Source organism: Penicillium soppii, assembly GCF_028829465.1.
Source record: "Penicillium soppii strain IBT 18220 chromosome Unknown utg000010l, whole genome shotgun sequence".
Lineage (NCBI taxonomy): Eukaryota > Fungi > Ascomycota > Eurotiomycetes > Eurotiales > Aspergillaceae > Penicillium > Penicillium soppii.
The window spans coordinates 675613-698245 of record NW_026643240.1 but is presented as its reverse complement, the minus strand read 5'-3'; the positions used below and the strand labels follow the sequence as shown (position 1 = coordinate 698245).

Here is a 22633-nt window from a genome sequence, read left to right as displayed (position 1 = left end):
GGAGATAGCAAATGGATGCCTGCATCTTAGAAACTCTCATCCCGCCCCCTACATTTGGATATAAAAGACTTCCTCCCCTTTGTTTGTTTTCTCTTCATCCTTCATCCTCTCACCTTCCCCTATCTTGAACCGTCATCTCAATCCTACATCACGAACTGAGTTCGATGGGGTCAGAGTCAAGTCTCAAGTATTTTCTTTAACGGACAAAGAAGAGCCTTCATGACCAACTATTTGGTGAAGATAATGAAGGCTACCAAATGCAGTCAGAGCAAAGAAATGTTCTTCGATTTAGTACTGGTTTCAGGGGGCAAAACAAGCTCAAAGAAGCCCAGAAGTGCGGTAGAGCTCCAAAGGGGGAATAATAATATGATAACACGTGAATAGATAACACATGAAGAGCGCAAAATCCTTCATGATAATTGACTTGAAGAGCAGAAGGAATCTTTGTATTCGTAAGCACAGTCAGCCTTGCACTCGCACCTGGAAACCAAATAATTTGGGATATAATAAGAGACGAAATGAATTTACGATGTTTCCGGGACGCAGATGTCATCCCCCACCCACATTTGAGTAAAAGGAGGAAGAATGATAGAGATTGATTACATCAGGAAAATCAGAAAAATTTAGGGCTCCTTCTTTTTTTATTGAATTTTCTACGTTAGAACAGTGCTCTTGCAAAATTGCGGGCCGGTCAGCTTTTGCAAACATCTCTCAAATTCTGTAAAGACTCTTGCCACCGATTACCCTCATGACATTCGCGGTTGGCTTCTTCTTCGGCATAATCAAGGGGTGTCTTGCCGCTGAAATCCTTACTGTGAAGATTGAGACATACCCTTTTTTGGAGGAACTGTGCAAGAGACTTAGTGAATGCACCATATATAGCACCATGATGTTCAAAATGCATGCCATCAGCGTCCCTTGCCCTTATGTCTACAAAATTCAATAGATCCTCAAGGATGTGGACGTTTTCATCACTATACTGTCGCATCAACAAGTATAGAAGATTTCGTTTCTTCCGGTCCGTCCAGCGAATCCCTTCTGTACCTGAATGTCGATGAAGAAGTTGAAAGACGTCGTATCGAAGTTCAAAATGAAAGGAACTTATATATTGACTGAGGACAGAATTTCCCTCTGCATCAAGTTTGTTTATATCGCATTCAAGTCTCAAGAGTATACTGATCATTTCGGTGGAGCACGCCAGTGATTCAACATAGTAATGGAGAATTCTCTTTTCTAGATCATTATAACGGATGCAGAATCTTGACATTTGCTCCTGGCGGCTTTCTAACATAAGTCGTATGATGTCTGAGCAGTTGCTGTGAACAGCATAGTGAATTGAACTCAACCCATCCACGTCAAGTAAAGTGATGTCGCATCCTCTATGCAAAAAAATGCGAACAGCGTTTACATTGCCTGACTTGCTGGCGAGGTGAAGACAAGTTTAATGCTTCAAATTTAAACTGGGCACTTGTGCTCCACAGTCGAGAAGCATCGATAGGACGGTGCACGCTCGTTCTTCTTTAAAAGGAATCACATGCAATGGGCATTCCCCGTCATTGTTTGCAATATTCACATCAATGCGACTGCTGTTCAAAAGCAGCTGAACTGTATCTTCTCTCGCCTGGTCGATTTCTTTCAATATATCGGATGCTTCCTCGCTTCCATAATCAATGTTGATGTCTTCCACGGCATATTCTCCAGTCACCCACGGGTCGTCGTACTTGTGCCCTCCTACTTGGCATCGAATCGCTAAATGTAGAGGCGTGTCGCCACTTTCGTCTAACGCATTGGGGTCAGCGTCGTGATCAAGTAAAAGAGCTGTCATCCGCACTATCCCGTTCAAAGCTGAGAAATGAAGTGCAGTCAGCCCGATAGAAGAATTCATTTGGACTGGCTGTTCAAAATTCTGATTCATCTCATAAGTCACGAAAAAAATTTCCATCCTTGCATTCCACAACCGCCTGTGAAGCCGAAAGTTCACATCAACTCCTCTCTTGAAAAAGAGCAATGCGAGATCCTCAGATTGATTTCCCAATGCATACAAAAGGGGCGTCATATTATCCACATCACAGAAATTTGTGAACGACCCCTGAGAGATGAAATAATCCAGCAGACTGAGGTGGTCCTTATGCCTAGGTCTCCGGCAGATGAGGTGTAACGCATTCTGATGCATATTGTTGACAACATTCACACAGGCTCCTGAACGAACAAGAGCATGAATCACTCCAGTCTGTAAATTCTCCACTGCACATAGCAGTGGAGATCGTCCGTGCCGGTCTTTTGCTTCCACCCTCCTAGAAGACTGAAGAAGCTTCCGGACAAGTTGTTCGTCGCCAATCTCTGCAGCAAAATGAAGAGCACACTTTGACTCGTTATCACGTAAGTCGATGGACGCCCCTTGTTTCAATAGCACGTTCACAGAATGGGTATGCCGCTTTGTGATTGCCCAGTGAAGGGGAGTTCTTCCAGTCTCATCCCCTGTGTCTATCAGCTTGCCTGCCTCTTTCCAGCCTGCCAATGACGAAACATAATCTTGTATAGCCTTAGATGCTGTGGCCAGTGTTTCCATTCGTTGTGGCGGTAGCGGTAGGCCTAGGGTAGAAGTATGGCCCATGATGAAGGCGATAAGTTGGGCTATGCTCCATGCTACGGCCACAAGCATGATTGAGAATGCTTTTGGGAATTTCGCACCCCCTTCGAGCAGCAGCTTGACAATATTGTCATGTCCATTCTCCGCAGCCCATGAAAGCGATGCCCGGCCTTTACGGTCCTTAGAGCCGATGTCTGCACCTCTCTCAAGCAGAGTCATAGTAATTTATTCCAGTCCGAAATAACATGATACCATGAGACTCGTGAAACAAGGATTCGACTCATGGTGTTTGGCGTCCCAGTACAGAGTGAATCATTTCCCCCAACTCTTTGAATGCGGGCTACATATCCTTAGAATTGAAGGGACTATATGAGAATTAGAGTCAATATAGGCCCTGAGGCAATGAGGACCCCAATATTTGGCTGAATAGTCCAGAGAAGTATAGTTGTCGAGAGCCTGACGACTTTCTTCTCGCGCGTCTGTACGAGTAATATAGTTGCCAAAGAAGTCAAGATAGAGTACGCAGGTCTCTGCAAGAATATTATGAGCGCCCTGGTAGGTGATGGAATGCTGCCAACGTGGCTCTGAATCAAAAGCCTCGGCTGAGGTTGAATCCGCAAGAAGAAATTCTCGCGCAGTTTGATGAAGAAAATAAATCTTGTCGTGATGAATATAAATGAAGAGTCCACATGAAGCTCTTAGGCGAGAACTAAAATCTTTTTCCTCCTCCAGGTCGAGGTCTTGGAGACTCTTCGATGTACTGTCGACATTCAATGCAATGTTCATTTCAGAGAGTGTAAGCGGTCGACCAGCGGCCAAAATGATGCTCAAGCCCTCCGAACCTCTGGGTTTTTCTTGGACTTTCCAAGAATCCGCTCATATGTCTCATAGACATCTGTTGGTAGGTGTTGAATCGTTGAATCGACCCCATGAGCTGTCTTTTTGAAGTGTTCCTTTGACAAGTGATCGAACACAAGATACACCCAGAGGTAGGTACGGTGCGGAACTTCGAGCAGTCTCCTTGCTAGATGACTTTTGACCGGGTCTGAAAGCCGTTTTTCTTTCGCTAGCTGCTCGATTCGATTTTGGATGAAATGGCTGACTTCTCGACTGATACTTTCTGACTCTCCCTTCCCCGGTATACGGACAAAGGGAAACGATTCCAGCAGCCCCACAAAATTGCACTCGATCTGTTCGTACGGGCGAGATGTTAATAAATACTTCAACTTGCTCTGATCTGAGTGGTTGTTGCGGACGTGTCTCTCTACACCCTGGATTAGGTCCTCAAACTCCGACTCGGCACATTCATCCAGGGTATCCAGGACAATGATCACAGGACCGGCCTGGGGGTCTTGAACGGCATCTTCAAGGATTGCCCAGAGCGAATTTGTCGATTCGGTCATTCCTCGTCCGTTTTTTCTGTATTTCTCCATAGCATGTTTGATTAGGTTCGGCCTCTGGGAGAATAGCTGGTGAAATATAGCACAAAGCGCTTGGTGAACTGTGTTCTGGTCCTGATCTTGGAAGAAGAAGTAGCAGAGAGTTGCGGAGCATGGCAGTCTATTGTCGATAAGATATTTTGCCAGGACGGATTTTCCACACCCTGGGTCTGCCGAGACCAGTAATAGACCAGATTCTCCTTGCGACCACTTCTGGAAATTATCATGGCTTAGGAACCATTCACATGTACCCTCCACTCGAGTTTCTACGCGATCCTTATACCACTCGTATGTGGTATCTTTGGTGGCGGAGGTGAGACGGAATGACTGAAGACACTCTTCTTCCTTGTCGGACAACTTCTGCTTCACTGCGTTCTCTTGTATTTCAAGCTGTCTCTGTGCACCTCTTCTATGGTCCTCTGCAACTTCTTGAAGAGCTATAACAATTTTTTATATCAATACCCGTCAAAGGATCATTCTCAGGTGCGCTAGACTAACCAGATAGTACATCACCAATTATCTTCTCAGCCTCGATGTTTTTCGGGTGAACCAAGCTTAATAGGTCTTTAGCGTATGCAGCCGCCACCATCGATGCATACCCCTGCCACTCTTTACTCTTGTGCGAGCCGCCGCCGCAGCTGCTCGCGGAACTCGGCAAGCTTTTGAAATTTGTCGATTGTCTCCTCATCGAGGTGAAGATCGGCGGGATCCTGTGTGAGAATCAGCAGATTATCGATGGCGCGGTCCATGTGCGCATTTCGCGGCGGCTCGTTTGACGTAGTCAAGCGCGAGGGTGTTGTGGTCGATGCATCTTTAGCGCTGGTGGTGGACTTTGAAGGCCAAAAGTCTTTTCCATAAGTCAGTAAATGCCGTAAGTATGTGTAAAAATAGGGAAGCACGAGTGATCTACAGACAATTTGAGATGCTTGAGATGACACCTGGCGAAGATTCTCCAGCCTGATCTTCGCCTCTAGGCTGATTTTCAAGCTCCGGGGGCCAGATGTCTACCATTACCAAGTCAGCTTATACACATCATCTTGATACTAGAGATAGTAAGGTGGCGAGGAAACAGACTCACAGTCTAAAGATGCAGCATAAACAATCGGCGTATTCTTTAGTATCAGGAACCTAGGGTCCTCTTCCAGGTTCATGTGGTAAAAGTACTTGCGTAGCCACGGAGAAATAGCCAACGGCACTCGAGGCCGCGGGCTGGCAAGTACAGTGTCAGGCTCCTTCTCAGGCGGGGGGTCTTCAACTGGATCCCAGCCACCAGTCTCACACCAATAGGAGACTTCGGCCATATAACGCACGGGGAAACCAACGATGCCGTACTTAACGCCGCTGTCAAGGTCGGAGATGTCGAGAACGACAAGGCCATACTCGAGGCAGTCAGCACGGAACAAAGTGGATAACGGCTGGAGCTGAACGTCGCCGGGGCGCGTGCTAATGCTATTAGTGGCATTAGAATCGCTATCGTTACGCAATAATGCCAGCAAAAGGCAGGTCGTTGTAAAGGGAAACTCGCTGAGCCCATCATCATGCCATGGCAGCTCGGGCTGTATTTGCGACTGCTCTTCCTCCTGGGAGCCATCAGGTATAACGAAAGGAGGCTGCGGCCTGTCTGGAACGCTAGGCCGCTCATTACTCTCAGCCTCGTTTTCACCCTGAGACCGACCATACCAGCCCTCCGCGAGTGCCCTCTCCGCCTCAAGTGGCGCGCGGTTCGCGGGATCTGAGAATATTTTGATCAGCGCAAGGATGTCTGCCACAACATTCTCAACACGTTCCGAAGATGATACGGAGATGTCCTTATCGTTGCCCTGCCGGTAGGCCACGGCTAGAGAGCGGCTGGCTCCGCGGGGGCCGACATTGGCGACAACGGAGAAGAGGAAGGAGCGGGGACTTTTGGAGTACAGACACTCGTATCCGAACATTATATTATCTACAAGAGGGGACGATTGACATGAGCAAATGGTCCAGATAGCAAACAGCTGGCAAAGAAGGAGAGGAAAAGTGCATCAGCCTAACATTCAGCTTAGAACAGCCTCGTATAGGCGTCTGGCAAAAGCCCGCTAGCCTTGGCCTAGCGGGACAAAGTGATGGGGCCAAGCGATGGCTTCTTTCACTTCTCCTTTCAGTTCTGGTTATTCTTTTGGGATTGTTTACTACATATTGTGCTAGGGTATCATTAATTCTTCTTAAATTCCACATATTTACTCCGTACAACACGCGATTATATGACACTTCCAGTCTTAAGGTGGGGGTGGAAAGGGCTGACGTAGTAAGTCCCCGAGCGTCGGGGATCTCTGTCTAGAGGCGTCGCTGGGCTTACGTTCCGAGGCGAAGATCCTTGTACGGACTACTCTTGACAGCTCTCGGATCACAGGTCCACTCAGACTATCCCATTTGTTGATTCTCATTATCGTATACCCAGCGAAGACAACATGTCCGAGTGGCTTTCGGACTATATCTCGGACGCTAAGTCCTATACAAGGGTGATAATTTAACAACTCGACTATTGATTGATCAAAGAGGGAAAGTGGTTCACCGGCCCCGCAGCCTCCAATTCAAAACAGAGAACGTCTTTTTCAGCTGCAAGACAATCCCGAATCGAAGCATCCTTCATTAACTGATTGGCAGAAGCAATTAGGCCATAGTGAATAGCAGGGTTATCATCATGCTCGGTCCGATCGCGCCGCGGTACCAAATTAGAAGAACCATACGCACAAACCGTAGCTCCGCATGTTGAGTCGTGGATAACTTCGGGCTGAAACAGCCTGTCTGTGATTGGTTCGGGCCGTCCATACTTCCGGCGTAGCTTCTTCGCCTTTGTATTGAGAATATTGTTGATGGCCTCTTCCAGCCGATGCCCATGTATTTCGTACTTCGCCTGAATCCCTGTCATTGCAGTGCGTAGTGACCTTGGGGCTGATTCAAAATTCGCGTATATTGAAAGCTCTGGCCCTGTATCTTCTTGCCAAAGTCATATTGGAACACACCACCCTCACCATCGCGAGGCGCACTGACAACAACATCGCCCAGACGGACGTCATGCTTCTCGCTTGGTACGCCGCCGGCGATGCCGACCATCAGACCTATTCTGATATTGGAAAAGCAGTTCAGCATGTTTGTTGCTACGCTAGCCGCGGAAGCTGTGCCATATTCGCCATCCGGCAAGACGGCAATGACAACATTGTGTTCTCCATTTTGCCCAATGTATAGTGGTTCGTATCATTTGGCGGCACAACAACTGGTCCTTCGTGCTTTTCATCCAAAAACATTTGTGCAGCAACATATTCCGTGGCTATAGCACAAATCCAGCCCACGACATAGTTCGAATGGTCTAACATGACCATTTCTTGAAAGAACATGGGCCGAGAGAAAGTCCTGAGTTGCCTGGCTCGAAATTAATTCACGTTCGTAGTTCTGTTGTATGTTTAAGAAACTCCTGTAGTGTGCTCTGTGCTCTGCAGGGGAGGAGAGGCCTAATAAATGCCAGAACTAGCATTCAAAAATCACCTTGTTGGCCCAGTCAAAGTCATTCCACTGAGGGGCTGTGTGCAGATGTCAAGAGGCTGACCGTTTTAAGCGGAACGTCACGACCCAATGATATTGTGCCGTAGTTCAGCTGAGCAAGTCGAAGCAAGTCGATGCGGCGATCGAGCGGCCAAGGGTGATTCTCACCCAGCTTCTTATCCAGTCTATTGCGCATTCACCTTTCTCATCCCAGGTCGCGCGAAGCTAAAGCGGCTCTTACCCATTTATCACCCCGGCGGCGCCTATCCGACTACTGGCCACCTCTAAGCCACACGCCGGTAAGTTGGTAGTTGGGTGGATGAACACCAGCAAATGATTACTGTTGTATGGTTTTTTTCGTTGAAAGAATTTATGCCATGCTTATCTACTCGCTTTTTTCTTTTTGTTTCTGTTTGTTTACAGTAATTCCTGAAGCTGGTGTCATATATAACCCCTCTTTGTCCCAGAAGCCAAACTGCGCATTTTGGTTAGTTGCCTTCCTGGAAATCCTTAGCTTGAGAATGGGGTGCACTGCCAACACACGTCCGTATCCAACGCATCTGCCCCTCAATACAGGGGTATCTTGGTTGCTTTTCATCTAGTGACTTTCATAAGTCTTGATCAAAAGTACGTACAGTAAATTCATGATACAGGAGCCCGTAACGTATCATCACATTTATGGGGTTTTTCTTGCTAACAGATGCGATGCAAATGAACAAGGACACCAAGAGACTACCCAAGTAGATGATAGTGAGTATTGATAGTACACCTCATCTATCCATTTCAGGTAAATTTGTGATCGCCCCCCGCACAGGGGGGTCACCACATTTACAGTAACCGTTCAACCATAATGGCTCTCTTCCACCCACCACCGATAATCAACCTCTACGCCGCCTAAATCAAAAACGCTAGCTAATTTCAATTTCATATACAACACCGCCTGATCAAGGTCGACCACCACGAAGCATCAAACCAGTCATGCTAGAACCCTTTCTTGCACTTCGTTCGTTTCAGAAATCGCCTAGCAGTAAACCATGTGTCATGTTTATCTCCGTCCGGAAGAATATTCTTTGCGAACTAGTACAATACCAAGGTCTGTAGCCTACGCCGAGTGCCAGCTCATGCGGCGCAGCAGCACTCAATATAAGTCTGTCCAATCTTGTAACCCCAAACAGCTATTGTTGTTCCCCCTATCAGCTTAAATATCGAGCAACCCCTCCCCATCTAACCCTTATTTTTTATCTTCAATTCTGCTTCTTCCGAGGCCCTACCTTCAAGCCCCTACCTTCGAGCCCCATCAACACAATCTCCATCAAACTTTACACAATGGTCCGTTTCTCTACCTCGCATTAACCTCTATTCCAATTCAGTAGGCTAACAAACTCCCCCCTAGAACCATGTTTCTGATGTTGGACCCTGCCACGTTCATGACAGTATGCGATTGAGAAGGCCACATCTTGAAGACAACCTCCCAAATCAACTATGTCTATTATGTAATCGGGCTTTCTGCATCGATCACAAGGGGAATGTGGACGGTGTCTGTGAGATCAATCATGAGACATACTATCGTAACCATCCGAAGGCCCAGGAGTACTTGTATCGGACGTATGAAGACTGGAAGAAGGATCATGAACAGTCATGATTGATGAGATATCAGGAAATAAGGGGGGTAGGAAAGAAAGATATTGAATCCCTAGGCAAGCATCCTATATATAGGTCTGCCAAAGAGCCATAAACATGATAGGATCCTCATCTTTTTTTGCTTCCTCGCTGGTATTGGGAAGCATTTGAAGTACAACTTTACTCCCAATAAACATAACGATCGCCACTATAACATTTAGACTGAATTTCTTCGTTGAAAGGACTGTGTCGAGGTAACTCTTGGTGAATCCACTATTGTTTGTACCATTCTCATCTAAGCAGGCGGATACGTGCAGAGTAATGGTAACTGCAAGCAAGATGGTGTGTATCACTGCAGCACCGAGTTTAACGTCCCCTTATTTGTTGCATATGCGCCTGTTACATCATCAACACATCTTAGAATTGCAGAAGAGACGAGCGCGAATGCTGTTGCTGCAGCGAGCGTGGATAGACATCTCGAAAACTAGATAAAATACAGAAGGATGATAGATCGCCTTGACTTTTGGTGTTGGGTACGGGCTTAGTTTTATACTTTCATTTTTAACCTGTGCCTTTTCTTTCATATCTTGAATCAATTATTGGCGTGCTTGGCGAGGATGCAGAGGATATCAAATGGACAACAAAAAATGACATGAAAAAGAGGATCAGAAAGATAGCAAGATGACAAAAAGAGATATTGCCAGGTGTTCTCGAAGCTCCCGAGTCACTGTTCTCCGAGTTATCGGATGGGTCCCGTCGAAAAGCGGCACACTCCGCGAATCGGCCCGGGCTTCAAAATCCCCACCATGCCAATTTGTATCTTTCACTTGTTTGATGAACTTGTCTATCGATCTATAATTGCACTGTACATACACTCTTTTCCAAATTGATTACGCATCACACAAAATGAGCGCCACCTCCGAATTAGAACATGTCCGTGGAGTTTGGGAGCGAGCCAAAAACGACAGCGCCATTTATCGTCTTGTCCTCTCCGATGTTGAAATCATTCATGCCACTCGCGGACACATGCAAGCTCGCCTCAAGCTCACTTCCGACCATGTCAACTCCCGAGGTACTATCCATGGGGCTGTCTCCGCTGCTATCATCGATTGGGCCGGAGGCATGTCCATAGTCACTCATGGCTATGAAAAGACAGGCGCCAGCGTTGATATCCATGTTACATATCTTTCCACGGCGATCGTCGGAGATCTTTTGGATATCTCTGCTGTTGCGGACCGAGTGGGCAAAACCATGGCCTTTACCACTATCAAAATATCGAAGGTCATTGATGGGGAAGTGGGTCCTTTGGTCTCGAAGGGCTCTCACACAAAGTTCCTGCCTGTTTCCAAGGAAAATCGCACAGCAAAGGAATGAGATTTTTGTTTTACCTGATGGCCTGATATGGTCCAACGTTTTTCATTTCACAAGCAGATGCCAAATACCAAGCATCTTATACTTGAGACATTTGTGGGAACTGCTGAGCCCACGGTGGAGAGATACTTGCATTCAAGCTACCATTTGTACAGTACTTCATTTTCATCTATATACATTATGGTTCGAGTAATTTACTCCAGTCAAACTCAAGTACATTTCTTCACAACCCTATCCTCTCATTCATGTCCTTCCCGTCGAAGATGTGATACCACCATCCACTACAAGCTCCTGTCCAGTGATGTACTGTGCCTCATCGCTGACAAGGAAAAGCGTGGCATTGGCGACATCCCAAGCATCTCCCATCTTCCCCATAGGAACCTGCGCATTGCGTATCTGCATATACTCCTCCGCTTGACCGTCAGCGGCATACCGAGAGACCAATCCTTTCGTATACGGAGTATCCATCAGCCCAGGAACGACAGTATTCAAGCGCACACCTTTAGGCGCATAGATGACAGCCGTTGTCTTCATCAGTTGAATGATCGCAGCCTTTGTTGCAGAGTATCCGACCTGGGGCTTCCCAATATACCGCAAGCCAGCAATACTAGCAACGCTAACAACAGCACCGCTGCCTTGCTTTTCCATTATCGGCAAGACATGCTGGCACATCAGGAACACACTCTTGAGGTTGAGGTCGACTTGAGAATCCCAGATCTCTTCCGGCATCGTGGCAGGGCATCCAGGCTCCGATCGCCCAACATTGTTTATGAGGATGTCGATGCGTCCATGATTCGCCATGCAGGCATCCACGAGAGCCTTTGTTGAGATGCCCGATGTCACATCGGTTTCGACAATATCGCAGGATCCACCTTCGGCTTCGATGGCAGTTTTGGTGGAGATTGTTGAGGCAAGAGTGCGGTTTCCACCGAAGATCTTGGCGCCTTGTCGTGCTAGTAGGACGGCGATGGCGGCGCCAATTCCCCATCCTTCGCAGTGGCTTTGACCAAGGCCAGTAATGAGGGCGACTTTTCCTTTGAGGGATAGCATAATGACAGAGTAGTTATTTCCAGATTGTATATTTGGAAGGGATATTTCTGTAACGGTGAAATCGTGGAGATCAGATTCCGAAAGAGATAAATTCAGGGGTTTTATAATGGTCTTTCTTGAGAACTTTGTCGAGGGACTTCAGCTGAGATCCCATTGGATCTGCCGAGAAGTGCTTTTCCTTAATATATCATGGAAGTGCGACAAGCGGGACTGTCCCGGCGGGTTTGCTGAGCAACGGACTTCCCGCTTTGCCTCAGCGGCACGCATCCGATATAAAAAGCGCGGGTCTAAATTGAACATGATCTAAGGAATTGAGTGATTTTTCGGACGCGAGAGTCATCGCTCTCGGTCTTAGAGATTTTTTCAAGCAAAGGGGATCCCTCAATCTGCATTTTGAGTATGGCCACTTTTGTCGAAGAAGACTATGCTATTGACCAGCCATTGGTCACGTCAAGCGGTTTGAGGCAGGGGCTTACATCCTATGGAGACGCCCATTTTTCTCTGTTTTTACGAAAAGTGTTCATCAAAGCCCTGGGATATAGCGAAGATGCACTATCCAGGCCTATCATCGGCATCATCAACACATATTCAAGCTTCAACCCATGCCACGCCAACGTGCCCCAGCTGATCGAAGCAGCAAAGCGAGGTGTGCAGCTGAGTGGTGGTCTTGCGATAGACTTTCCTACAATAAGTATCCATGAATCATTCTCTTACCCCACGAGTATGTTTCTGCGGAACCTCATGAGCATGGATACGGAGGAAATGATCAAAGCTCAACCAGTGGATGCTTGTATCATGATTGGTGGTATGTCAATCTCATTTCTTTCAAAGCCTGGATATCACTGACAATGATAGGATGCGACAAAACCGTGCCCGCTCAAATTATGGGTGGATTGTCCGCGAACAAGCCTATATTGCCTCTGGTCACTGGACCGATGATGCCAGGAAGCCATAAAGGGAAGCGCATCGGGGCCTGTACAGATTGTCGAAACAACTGGGCTTCTTTCCGCGCTGGGACTCTTGATGTGGAAGATATCGCATCACTTAATGAGGAACTGGCTCCCACGGTAAGTCCATGCGAATGCAGTTTGATGTATCTTGATGCTGAAGATTTTCAGGCAGGTACATGTGGAGTAATGGGAACTGCAAGCACAATGGCGTGTATTACTGCAGCATTGGGTTTAATGCCTCTGCGTGGTGCATCTGCGCCTGCAGTATCATCTACTCGGCTTAGAATTGCAGAAGAGACAGGGACAAATGCCGTTGCTGCAGCCGGCGTCAAAAGGACACCTCAATCTATACTTACCAAAGAGTCGTTTTATAACGCGATCACCGTGCTTCAAGCAATTGGTGGATCGACTAATGCCGTCGTCCATTTGATGGCAATTGTCAATCGTCATCCTGATCTCTGTGGCAGTGGTGATATAACTCTCCAAACGTTTGACGATATTGGCAGAAAGGTCCCATTGCTCATTGACCTCAAGCCCAGCGGCGACAACTACATGACTGATTTCCACAACGCAGGTGGTATGCTGGCTTTGCTGCACACTCTCCGACCATTGCTTCATCTTTCAGCAATGACAATCAGTGGTGCTACTCTCGGTGAAGTGTTGGACAAGACGCCTTTCCGGACATTTCCATACTCACAAGAGATCATTCGACCATTGACGAACCCTCTATATCCTGCATCGTCGCTTGTAGTTCTCAGGGGCAACCTTGCACCCGGCGGAGCCATCCTCAAAGCGTCTGCTTCTAAAGACCGACGCCTTCTCTGCCACACCGGCCCAGCCGTGGTATTCAAGAACAGCACAGACCTAGCCCTTCGAATTGACGATCCGAATCTCAACGTGACTAAAGACTCTGTTCTCGTTCTACAAGCAATCGGGCCGATTGGAAATCCAGGAATGCCGGAGGCTGGAATGATCCCATTGCCTCGCAAGCTTGCCGCCGCGGGTGTTACGGATATGCTCCGGGTATCTGACGGGAGAATGTCTGGCACAGCCGGTGGCACGATCGTGCTACATGTGGCGCCTGAAGCGGCTATCCCGACGTCTGTTCTGGGGATAGTAAAGGATGGTGATATTATCACCAGTGACGCCGGGAAGCGAGTTTTGAGTGTAAGCCTTACTCGGGAAGAAATTGAGAAACGGCTTTCTGAGAGGGCTTTGGACGGCGAGAAAACTGCTTGGGCGGATTGTCAGAACAAGAGAGGTTATGTTGGGTTGTATCAACGTTCGGTCAATCAGGCTGAAGAAGGAGCTGACTTCGATTTTCTCACTGCGGCGGGTCCAAAGATGGGCTTAAAGGAAGGTTCACGTGCATGTGTTTTTCAAGAACAACAATCAGCCAAGAACAAAAATCAGCCAGAAATGTGTTGAAATTGTCAAGTAGAGAGATTGGGCACAACGCTGCACTTCGCACTGCACGGATGCCGAGATTTGTATTACACAGCACGTTGGGGTTTGCGTGGACTTGCATGTGCGAACGAAGGTGTATAGCGGCCAGGGGTCAAATGCGTTTTTTTCATAGTGCTGCTGTACCTCGTTTCAGACAGACTTATGGGGTTTTCAAGATTCATGATTTATAGTAAAAAAATAGGTTGGCTTCAGAAAATAGCAATATATATAGATATATATATATATAAATCCAAAGAACAAAGTGCAAAGAGATGTCAAAGGCGCCCTGGAGAATATTGGCTATCATGGATGGGGATGTTTACAACATGGTATAGAGCAGCCTACAAAAGGGATCCTTAGGCATCGATCATGAGGGAAAAAGTACATTTGATCCCTGGCCGCTATACACCTTCGCAGCGTGGACTCGCATGCATCTCGACCATGTGCGATCATGCACCAATCAAAGGTCTCGAGCGTTTTGCAAGCTACATTTATACAATCAAGGAATCATACCTCGCAGACAATAAAACACATCAGATACAGGGATACCCATCATCGAACTCACCGTCAATATGGCTCACCGTCAATATGGCACATTCCAGTCCCTAACCTGATTTGTATTGCTGCATGAGACTCTGACTTCTATCTAACATTCCTCATGTGCTGTAACCTAAGTCTGTAGCCTCCATGACCGCCAGTCGGTGCCAACGGGTGCCAACGGGTGTCACCCCTTGCGTGCAGTCCAGTTGGGAATCCACGGAGGGAAGAAAAAGCCGAGCTATGACGACTGGCCAAAAGTACCACAAGAAAAAGATTCGGCAGTGCTCATTCAACTTCAGCCTTGTCCGTTGTGCAGCCTAGAAAATATTATACGGGCCAATCATGCACCACCCACCACAATTGGAAATTTTTTTGCGACAAAATCGTCTATCGTTTCCTGGTCCAATAGGGATGATGTGACCCAGGGCTGCAGAGATAAACATGCCGAAGGCTGTCACTTTTATGTCATTGGTGTGAGGTGCATGAACACATTGGACAGAGTTCTCACGTCGTTCAGGGGGGTTCGATCAGCAACGATCGGCGCCTGGGCCAATAGTTTGATTCCTGCGAGACCTGCTGTTTTTTCTCTCTCGTTGTATCAAAAATTGTTATGTTAATGCAATTATTGGATACATTCTTCATGCTTTGTATATTGGGTACAACATACAAAGCTACAATGGCATATTCAATGTTTGTCAAGGCACAATGTTGTGCAATACTATTGTGTACACGGCCCCAAAAGACCCACACACTATCGGATCGACTCGACTATCGCGTACCGAAGGTTTGGGTTCGATTTGATCCACCTATCAGCTCTGCATAGCGCACGAAGATGAATGTGTTTCCATTTTTTTTTAAGTGACAGGTCGGAAATGCGGGTCATGCGAAGGGGGAGGGGGCGGGCCGAATTGCTTTTTTCTTCTCTTTCTCACATAGAATTATACAATCTCGATTATTTGGCAGGCTTGCATTAATATAGTCGCGTCTCCTCTTTGTCTTCGGAGGTTCCAGACACATGTCCGCTCACTATGTCGAGCATAACGGTATCATAGCTATGCTCCAGCCCGCAAGTGTACTGTGTACTAATGCGAATTCTAGGACAATGACACTAACATTGGGTCGTCGCGAGGCGACGCCTCGACAACCTCTGGAGATGCCGTCGGCAGTCTCACCAACTCAGGTGGCTCATCGGCATCCGCACTGATGATGACTCTTTTGCCCGCACTTATATACGCGATTTTCTGGGTCAGTCTGTTTTTGATCTTTCGACGAACTCAGCGTCGATGGTACGCCCCGAGATCGTATTTACCCGATCTGCACGAGCATCAACGAAGTCCCGAGCTGCCGACTGGTTGGGTCAATTGGCTTGGGACGTTTTTGAAGATTGAGGACAACCACGTGTTGCACCACTCCTCGCTTGACGGCTATCTTTTTCTACGATTTTTACGCGTTTTAGCGGCGACGTGTTTGACAGGCTGTCTGATAACATGGCCCATTTTACTGCCTATCCATGCTACTGGTGGAAACGGCAATACTGAACTCGATATCCTGAGTTTTAGTAATGTTAAAAATCCTAAAAGGTACTATGCGAATGCGATTGTGGCGTGTGTTTATTTCAGTAAGTGCGTGCTGTTCCATCGTCAAGCCCGCCACTGACCAATGTAGCATTCGTTTTCTATGTCGTCGTTAGAGAAAGCTTATACTATGCGAATCTGCGCCAGGCGTACCTGAACTCACCTGCATATGCTTCTCGCGTGTCTTCCCGGACAGTTCTCTTCATGTCGGTCCCAGATGCGTACAAAAACCAGGATAAGATCCGGCAGGTATTTGGAGAATCGATCCGCCGAATCTGGGTGACCTCGGACTGTTCGAAGTTAAAGAAGTTGGTTGCTGAACGAGACAAACTGGCTGAGAAGCTGGAAACCGCAGAGACCAAGCTTATTCGAAGAGCGAACAAGGTCCGCACGCAGGCGATCAAAAAGGGAGAACTCAGTGTCGATACATGCTTAGACTGCGAGTCGAGCAATCCAGCATGGTCTCATAAAGTCAAACGACCCACGCATCGAGTCAAATTCTTCGGCGAAAAGGTCGACTCCATTTATTGGTATCGATCCCAACTGATTAAAAAAACCGAGGAGGTCGCCTCTTTGCAGATGAAACATCAAAATAACGAAGCAACGCAACTGAGCGCAATCTTCGTCGAATTCAACAGCCAGGCTGATGCTCAAGTGGCTCTACAAACCTTGTCTCACCACCAGCCATTCCACATGACGCCTCGCTTCATTGGAGTCTCGCCTCGCGAGGTTGTTTGGTCGGCACTGAATCTAAGTTGGTGGCAACGAATTGTACGAAGATTCGCAGTTCAGGGATTCCTCGCCGTGATGGTCATCTTCTGGTCATTCCCTGCTGCAATTGTCGGTGCCATTTCGAACATTACCTACATTTGTAAAATAATTCCTTTCCTCCGCTTCATCCTCAAGTTGCCCGATGTTATCAAAGGTGCGATCGAGGGTCTTTTGCCATCTGCGGCTCTTGCGGCTTTGATGTCGCTGGTGCCAATCATCTGTCGGAGTAAGTTTCATAATCTTCATACTCTTCGCCCAGCTATTCTGACATGATATAGTTTGCGCTAGACGAGCCGGAGTCCCTTCAAAGGCTCGGGTCGAATTGTTTACACAAAGTGCCCACTTTGTGTTCCAGGTGGTGCAAGTATTCTTAGTGACAACCCTGACTTCAGCCGCATCGGCTGCGACAGCGCAGATTATCAAGAACCCTCTGTCGGTCAAAGACCTTTTGGCTCAAAATCTGCCCAAAGCTACCAATTTCTATATCTCCTACTTCATGCTCCAAGGGCTGAGTATGAGCTCCATGGCTCTTGTTCAAATTGCCAGTGCCCTGGTGTTCAAGTTCGTCACCACATTCTTCGCCTATTCGCCTCGTCGTTTGTTCCAACGGTGGGCGGAACTTGGTAGTCTCAGCTGGGGCAATGTGTTCCCTGTGTTTACCAACATGGCTGTGATCGGTATGAAACCTATCTTCCATATCAACATTGGCGTCTACTGACCGGAATCTGTAGCATTGACATATTCATGCATTGCACCTCTAATTCTGGGCTTTGCCTTTCTCGGACTCTACCTTGTATACCAAGCCTACCGATACAACTTCCTTTTCGTATACGACATCGAGATCGACACCAAGGGCTTGGTCTACCCACGAGCTCTCCAGCACTTGCTGACCGGTCTCTATCTTGCCGAAATATGCATGATAGGCTTGTTTGCCATCAAAGGTGCCATCGGCCCACTCATCATCATTGCTATATTTTTAGTCGGCAACATCCTGGCACACATGTCCCTCAATGAAGCACTGGCTCCCCTGAATACATTTCTGCCAAGATCCCTCGACGCTGAGGAAGAAATGCTCCAAGAGAAAGAAGATAGAGTGGCAGAGATCAACGAACAGCGCCGTCCACGCGCAATGGCCTTTTGGAGATGGTTCCATCCAAACGTGTACAAGGACTATGCAGCCTTGCGTCGGAAAGTCCGCCGCAATCTCGACGAGGTTTCGTATACCCCGGAAGAAATGCGCACGGCATACTTCGAGCCATGTGTCGCATCGCCGCCGCCGACTCTGTGGATCCCACGCGATAAGTGGGGTTTCAGTAACCATGAGGTGATGGAAACTGATGCTTCCATCAGTATCACGGATATAGGTGCGCACCTAGATGAGAAGAACAAGATTGTGTGGGATAAATATGACCCTCACCTTCCACTGCGTGAATTGAAGACTCTCTATTGAGTCTGGTTGAGGATTTAATGACTTGATGATGATAGCAGCGAACCTCCTTTTGTACATTAACATCACTTTAACAGAAAAGAACAGGAAGGTTATTGTAAAAACCAAAGAAAAAGGATCCTATACTTAAAGTAAATAGATCGACCCGGGGGGTAATTGTCAGTTGCGAACATAGAACGGATAAGCTAATAATGTCAAAACCTTGCCCTACGGTGAAAAGCAAGTCGAATTCTCAAGATATCAATTTATTGTTTATTTATCCAATTGCCATTGAAATGGGCATTGAATATGTGATGAAATGGAGTTTCTGGCCTTTTGCTCGATCAGGGCTCGCAGCGGAGATCGTCCACGGGGGAATCGCTCTCTAACGGAAGAATGGTCGTTGTGGATTTTGCCCAGGTAAGAAGGCGCAATGACCAGTTTTCTAGCTCCCATTCACTCTTTGAGAGTGATTTGAGAGTGAATTACAAGTGAATTGAGAGTGAATTACAAGTGAGTTGAAAGTGATAAGATGCTTCCTTATTGTTCCGTTAAAAACCATGTAGATAGCTTCAAAATTGGAGGTTTAATTCAGTGGGGCGGGCGTGCTCTCATTACTATAGGGAATACTGAGAAACAGGAACGCAGGATTACCATTTGAAACCCAGGGTACATCTGGCTCTCATGTGATGGCCTCATAGTATCGGACGCCCTTTATCATGTGTAAAAGATTAAGCCACATACATGTAGGTACATATCTACGATTATATTTATATTTCAGATAAGATTAATAGCCCAAAACTAAGACAGGATGTAGAACATCAGATTTTCAGCTAGAAGGGGATCGGATGAGAAGGATGAAATTCAGTGTAGGAAAAGATGGAGCTGTAGCAATGATAAGAAAAGAGAATTAAAAAGTAACCAATGAGAAGTAGGATCGCATGATCTTAGTCATCGATCCTCCCCTTCTGGCACCTGGGCAAAGCAACGACCTTTTTTCGATTTAACCATCAGATATCCTCATGCCGGGGTCTAGGGTGCCCTCACTCATCCTCGACCCCTAGGAACAATAGTATGACCTTTGATAAATAGATGAAATTTTCCTTAAAAAAATTTGGCATGCAACCTTAACTCTGTTCGGGTGCGTTTATTTGTACCCAGCTCTAAGCCCTAGAAGTAAAAGATCGATCGGAGAGTATCGTTAATTGCGCACGCAGTGAGCTAATTATATGCAAAATCTCGCCCTACAATAAAAAGCAATTCGAAACCCCGATCTATCAATTTATTTTTTATTTATCCCATTGCGTATTTCCGTTACCTGTAAAGATGGCCTTTTCATTGCCATTGAAATAGGTATTGAAAATAGAGTTTGCAAAAATTGGGTGGGTGGACGGACCACCCTCACAAATTTTGTATACAACGTATTTGCTCACCAAGTTCGCATCAATGTCTCATTTCTTCTCAATGAACAGATCCATGTCTCTTGCAGCGGTAGCTCAGTGGTAGAGCGTAAGATTGCAAGCTTGCAATTATCTTGATGTCCCGTGTTCGACCCACGGTCGCTGCTTTTTTTGCACCCTTTTACAGCTCTTTTTTATCATCGCGAGGTATGTGTGTAAAGAGGGCGAATATCAAACTTGTTTTTTTCGTCACGAATGTATACAGTGATGAGTTCCCAGAACTCAATCAAAGTATATTATCAGATTAACAGACTATTTCTTTCCGAATGATTCAAATATGCGCAGGTACGAGGTTAAAATCTAATTTCCGGCTTGAATCTCAATTATATATAATTGGTGGCTCCATATAAAGTCTTGTCCAGAATATTTTGCAAAACTTTGGAAACGAGCACGTGGGTAGTTCCAGACCAAAAATACCTACGTATCTAATTTGTACATATTCTACCATAGATTTTACATAATAATCAATACAAAAGGTATTAAAATAACATGCTTGTTGCCATATACCTAGACCGAGGTAAATGTATAGATGGAGGAAAAAGAGTCTGAAATGAGCACTCTTTGCTGGTGATTACTTGAACAACATCCGTGATTGAATACTATGCTATATATATTCAAACACAGACCAAACAAATAAAAACAGGCGCTCTCATCAATGACGTTGAATCAAACGGTCAAAGTGAAATTAACGGCATTCGCGGCACCATTGTCTCGTGGGAAGAACTCGAATGTGAAAACAGTGGTCTGGCCCGCAGAGATCACAGAGCTAATAGCCGATGAAGTGAGTATCACATTTGAGGTGCCCCAGTTATACTGGCTGCTATAGGTCTAGAGAGTTGTTAGTATCACACACACCAATACAGGACGTAAACTTACTGTTCTTGCTTGCTGGAGAGGACCCAAGTATACGGTCCAGTCATCGACTAGGTAGGTTCCACTCTTAGTCAAAGCCTTCACTGCCGCGACAGTTGGCAAACCGCCCCAAGTGATCGGAATAGAAAGGTCGGAGCCGGACACCGATGAGGCCACAGCCGAAGTGGAAGATAGGGTTGGTGGCTTCCATTGAACAATCTGGATAGTGGGAGACGAGTAACCCCCAGAGAACTTTAAGGTCAGAGTGGCAATAACACCGGGTGATGTCGTAGATGAAAGGTGTTTTGACAAATACGAAGCTGTGAAGATAATGTTCGCGCCTGAGACGGAATAGTCTGTTCCAGATACCAATGCCGCACCAGTAGAATCACTGATTGACGAGAGCGTATTGCCGTTGAAAACAAACGGAAGAGTCTGTGCTGTGACGGCCGTTCCATACTGGTGGAAAATATATGCCGAGGATGACTGGGTGGTTGCCGAACCATCCTCAGTGCTATCAGGTAAACTGTTTGCGGTGGATGCAGTAGACTTTGTAATCATTGAGAGTGAATTGGGATCGCGCCAAACATTGGTGGTTCGGTCCAAATGGTCCAAGCCGTTATCCCACAGTACGCACGAAATGTCGAGGCTGGCTGCAGTCTTGATCAAGAAGTCTACATACTTCCAGCGGGCGGCGGGCTCGGTGTTAGTGGGCGAAGCATCGTATTCACCCAAGAGGATAGGCACGTTGGTGAAATTGTTGCGTAGTAGCTGGAAGTCGGACTTCACAGTGGCTTTATCGGCATCAGAGCCCCAAATTGTTTTACCCCTGTCTGGATTTAGCGGCTTGTCCAATATGTAAAGCAAATATTCTTACCAAGCACTAAAGATAAAGTCATCTAGAGATCAGATGCATGTCAGCTGATGATATGATTGAACAGATCTAGGACTCACTCACAAGGACTGTAGTAGTGGAATTGAATAGCATATGGATTCGAAAATCCAGAAGGGGCCACAAACCACTGGGAGGTTTTGATGCTATCTTCGCCGCCACCAACTAAAGTAACAACTCTCTGTGGGTTGAATCCACCGGCATCATTGATAGCTTGGAGGAATATTTTGTTGAGTTTGTTAATTTCAGCGGCGTCAGTGGCAGTGTTGCAGGGCGGCTCATTGATAGGCTCAAATGCAACAAGGCTAGACTTGCAACCAAGTTTAGTTCCGATTTGATACCACAATCTATAAAACTTCTCTTCGATCATAGTCAAGTTGGCTCCGGATTGAGTGACATCCGCCCAAACCCAGGAATCTATTCAGTTTCAGTAAATATTGCTTGAAAACATTGTATAGTAAAGCTTACCATGATGCACATTCACGACGGCATAGAGGCCCCGGGCCGTGATCATATCGACCACATCCGAGACTCGCTGCAGCCATACTGGGTCAACTGTCCAATCTGGGGAACTGCCGGTGAAGTGGTAGGCATAAGTCACTGGGAGTCGGACACTCTTGAAGCCACCAGTCTTCACGGTATCGAACGTAGACGCCACTACTGGAGCGTTGTTCCAAGACCCTTCATCGGGAACAGCATCTAGGGTGTTTCCTAAGCTCCAACCAGGATGCAGGGCTGAAACAAAGTTGGAAGCAGATATCGCGCTGAATGTTCCAGTGCAAACAGCTCCTGTGGCAGTAGCAGTAGCAGTCTGTGTCGTAGCTTTGGTGGTTGTTGTCAAGGTCGTAGCGGCAGTTGTAGTTGTGGCTTTAGTAGTGGTTACTGCTGATGCGGTAGTGGTACTGCTTGTTGTTGTTCCAGGAATACATTGGTAGTAATCTTCGTAGATGTTAGCATTATACCACCTGTCAGGCTATCTAGGAGGTAGTTACAGGCATTCTGCGAAGCACAGACAAAGCCTGAGGTGCAAGTAGTGCTTCCCGAGTATCCGCTTCCTCCACCTGGAACTCATGAATTAGTGTCAATCGAGGAAATAATACTGGAAACATAGAATAAGAACATCATACATTGACCAT

At 46.7% G+C, this 22633-nt stretch overlaps 9 protein-coding genes across 9 annotated transcripts; 3 read left to right on the top strand and 6 right to left on the bottom strand.

The window, feature by feature from the left end:
* Positions 1–691: 691 nt before the first annotated feature.
* Positions 692–2809, bottom strand: N7529_010916 (ankyrin repeat domain-containing protein; the record flags this gene model as incomplete). The annotated part of the gene is made up of 2 exons (XM_057246443.1): positions 692–1413; positions 1462–2809. 2 exons carry the CDS (start codon positions 2807–2809, stop codon positions 692–694), a joined length of 2070 nt encoding a protein of 689 aa, XP_057091792.1.
* Positions 2810–3417: 608 nt separating this feature from the next.
* On the bottom strand, positions 3418–4618 carry N7529_010915 (purine and uridine phosphorylase; the record flags this gene model as incomplete). Its single annotated transcript, XM_057246442.1, has 2 exons — positions 3418–4466; positions 4528–4618. The coding sequence occupies 2 exons, from the start codon at positions 4616–4618 to the stop codon at positions 3418–3420; spliced, it is 1140 nt and encodes a 379-aa protein (XP_057091791.1).
* A 22-nt stretch (positions 4619–4640) lies between these two features.
* On the bottom strand, positions 4641–5963 carry N7529_010914 (uncharacterized protein; the record flags this gene model as incomplete). The annotated part of the gene is made up of 2 exons (XM_057246441.1): positions 4641–4876; positions 5108–5963. 2 exons carry the CDS (start codon positions 5961–5963, stop codon positions 4641–4643), a joined length of 1092 nt encoding a protein of 363 aa, XP_057091790.1.
* Positions 5964–6544: 581 nt separating this feature from the next.
* N7529_010913 (uncharacterized protein) lies at positions 6545–7155 on the bottom strand (the record flags this gene model as incomplete). Its single annotated transcript, XM_057246440.1, has 2 exons — positions 6545–6927; positions 6951–7155. The coding sequence occupies 2 exons, from the start codon at positions 7153–7155 to the stop codon at positions 6545–6547; spliced, it is 588 nt and encodes a 195-aa protein (XP_057091789.1).
* A 2916-nt stretch (positions 7156–10071) lies between these two features.
* On the top strand, positions 10072–10539 carry N7529_010912 (PaaI family thioesterase; the record flags this gene model as incomplete). The annotated part of the gene is made up of 1 exon (XM_057246439.1): positions 10072–10539. One exon carries the CDS (start codon positions 10072–10074, stop codon positions 10537–10539), a length of 468 nt encoding a protein of 155 aa, XP_057091788.1.
* A 240-nt stretch (positions 10540–10779) lies between these two features.
* Positions 10780–11586, bottom strand: N7529_010911 (SDR family NAD(P)-dependent oxidoreductase; the record flags this gene model as incomplete). The annotated part of the gene is made up of 1 exon (XM_057246438.1): positions 10780–11586. The coding sequence occupies one exon, from the start codon at positions 11584–11586 to the stop codon at positions 10780–10782; it is 807 nt and encodes a 268-aa protein (XP_057091787.1).
* A 399-nt stretch (positions 11587–11985) lies between these two features.
* On the top strand, positions 11986–13964 carry ilv3C (putative dihydroxy-acid dehydratase; the record flags this gene model as incomplete). The annotated part of the gene is made up of 3 exons (XM_057246437.1): positions 11986–12391; positions 12442–12653; positions 12705–13964. 3 exons carry the CDS (start codon positions 11986–11988, stop codon positions 13962–13964), a joined length of 1878 nt encoding a protein of 625 aa, XP_057091786.1.
* Positions 13965–15550: 1586 nt separating this feature from the next.
* On the top strand, positions 15551–18317 carry N7529_010909 (uncharacterized protein; the record flags this gene model as incomplete). Its single annotated transcript, XM_057246436.1, has 5 exons — positions 15551–15565; positions 15621–16140; positions 16188–17093; positions 17146–17544; positions 17599–18317. The coding sequence occupies 5 exons, from the start codon at positions 15551–15553 to the stop codon at positions 18315–18317; spliced, it is 2559 nt and encodes an 852-aa protein (XP_057091785.1).
* A 2102-nt stretch (positions 18318–20419) lies between these two features.
* On the bottom strand, positions 20420–22426 carry N7529_010908 (putative extracellular endoglucanase; the record flags this gene model as incomplete). The annotated part of the gene is made up of 6 exons (XM_057246435.1): positions 20420–20581; positions 20630–21434; positions 21483–21504; positions 21564–21914; positions 21966–22286; positions 22381–22426. 6 exons carry the CDS (start codon positions 22424–22426, stop codon positions 20420–20422), a joined length of 1707 nt encoding a protein of 568 aa, XP_057091784.1.
* Between the last annotated feature and the right edge of the window lie 207 nt (positions 22427–22633).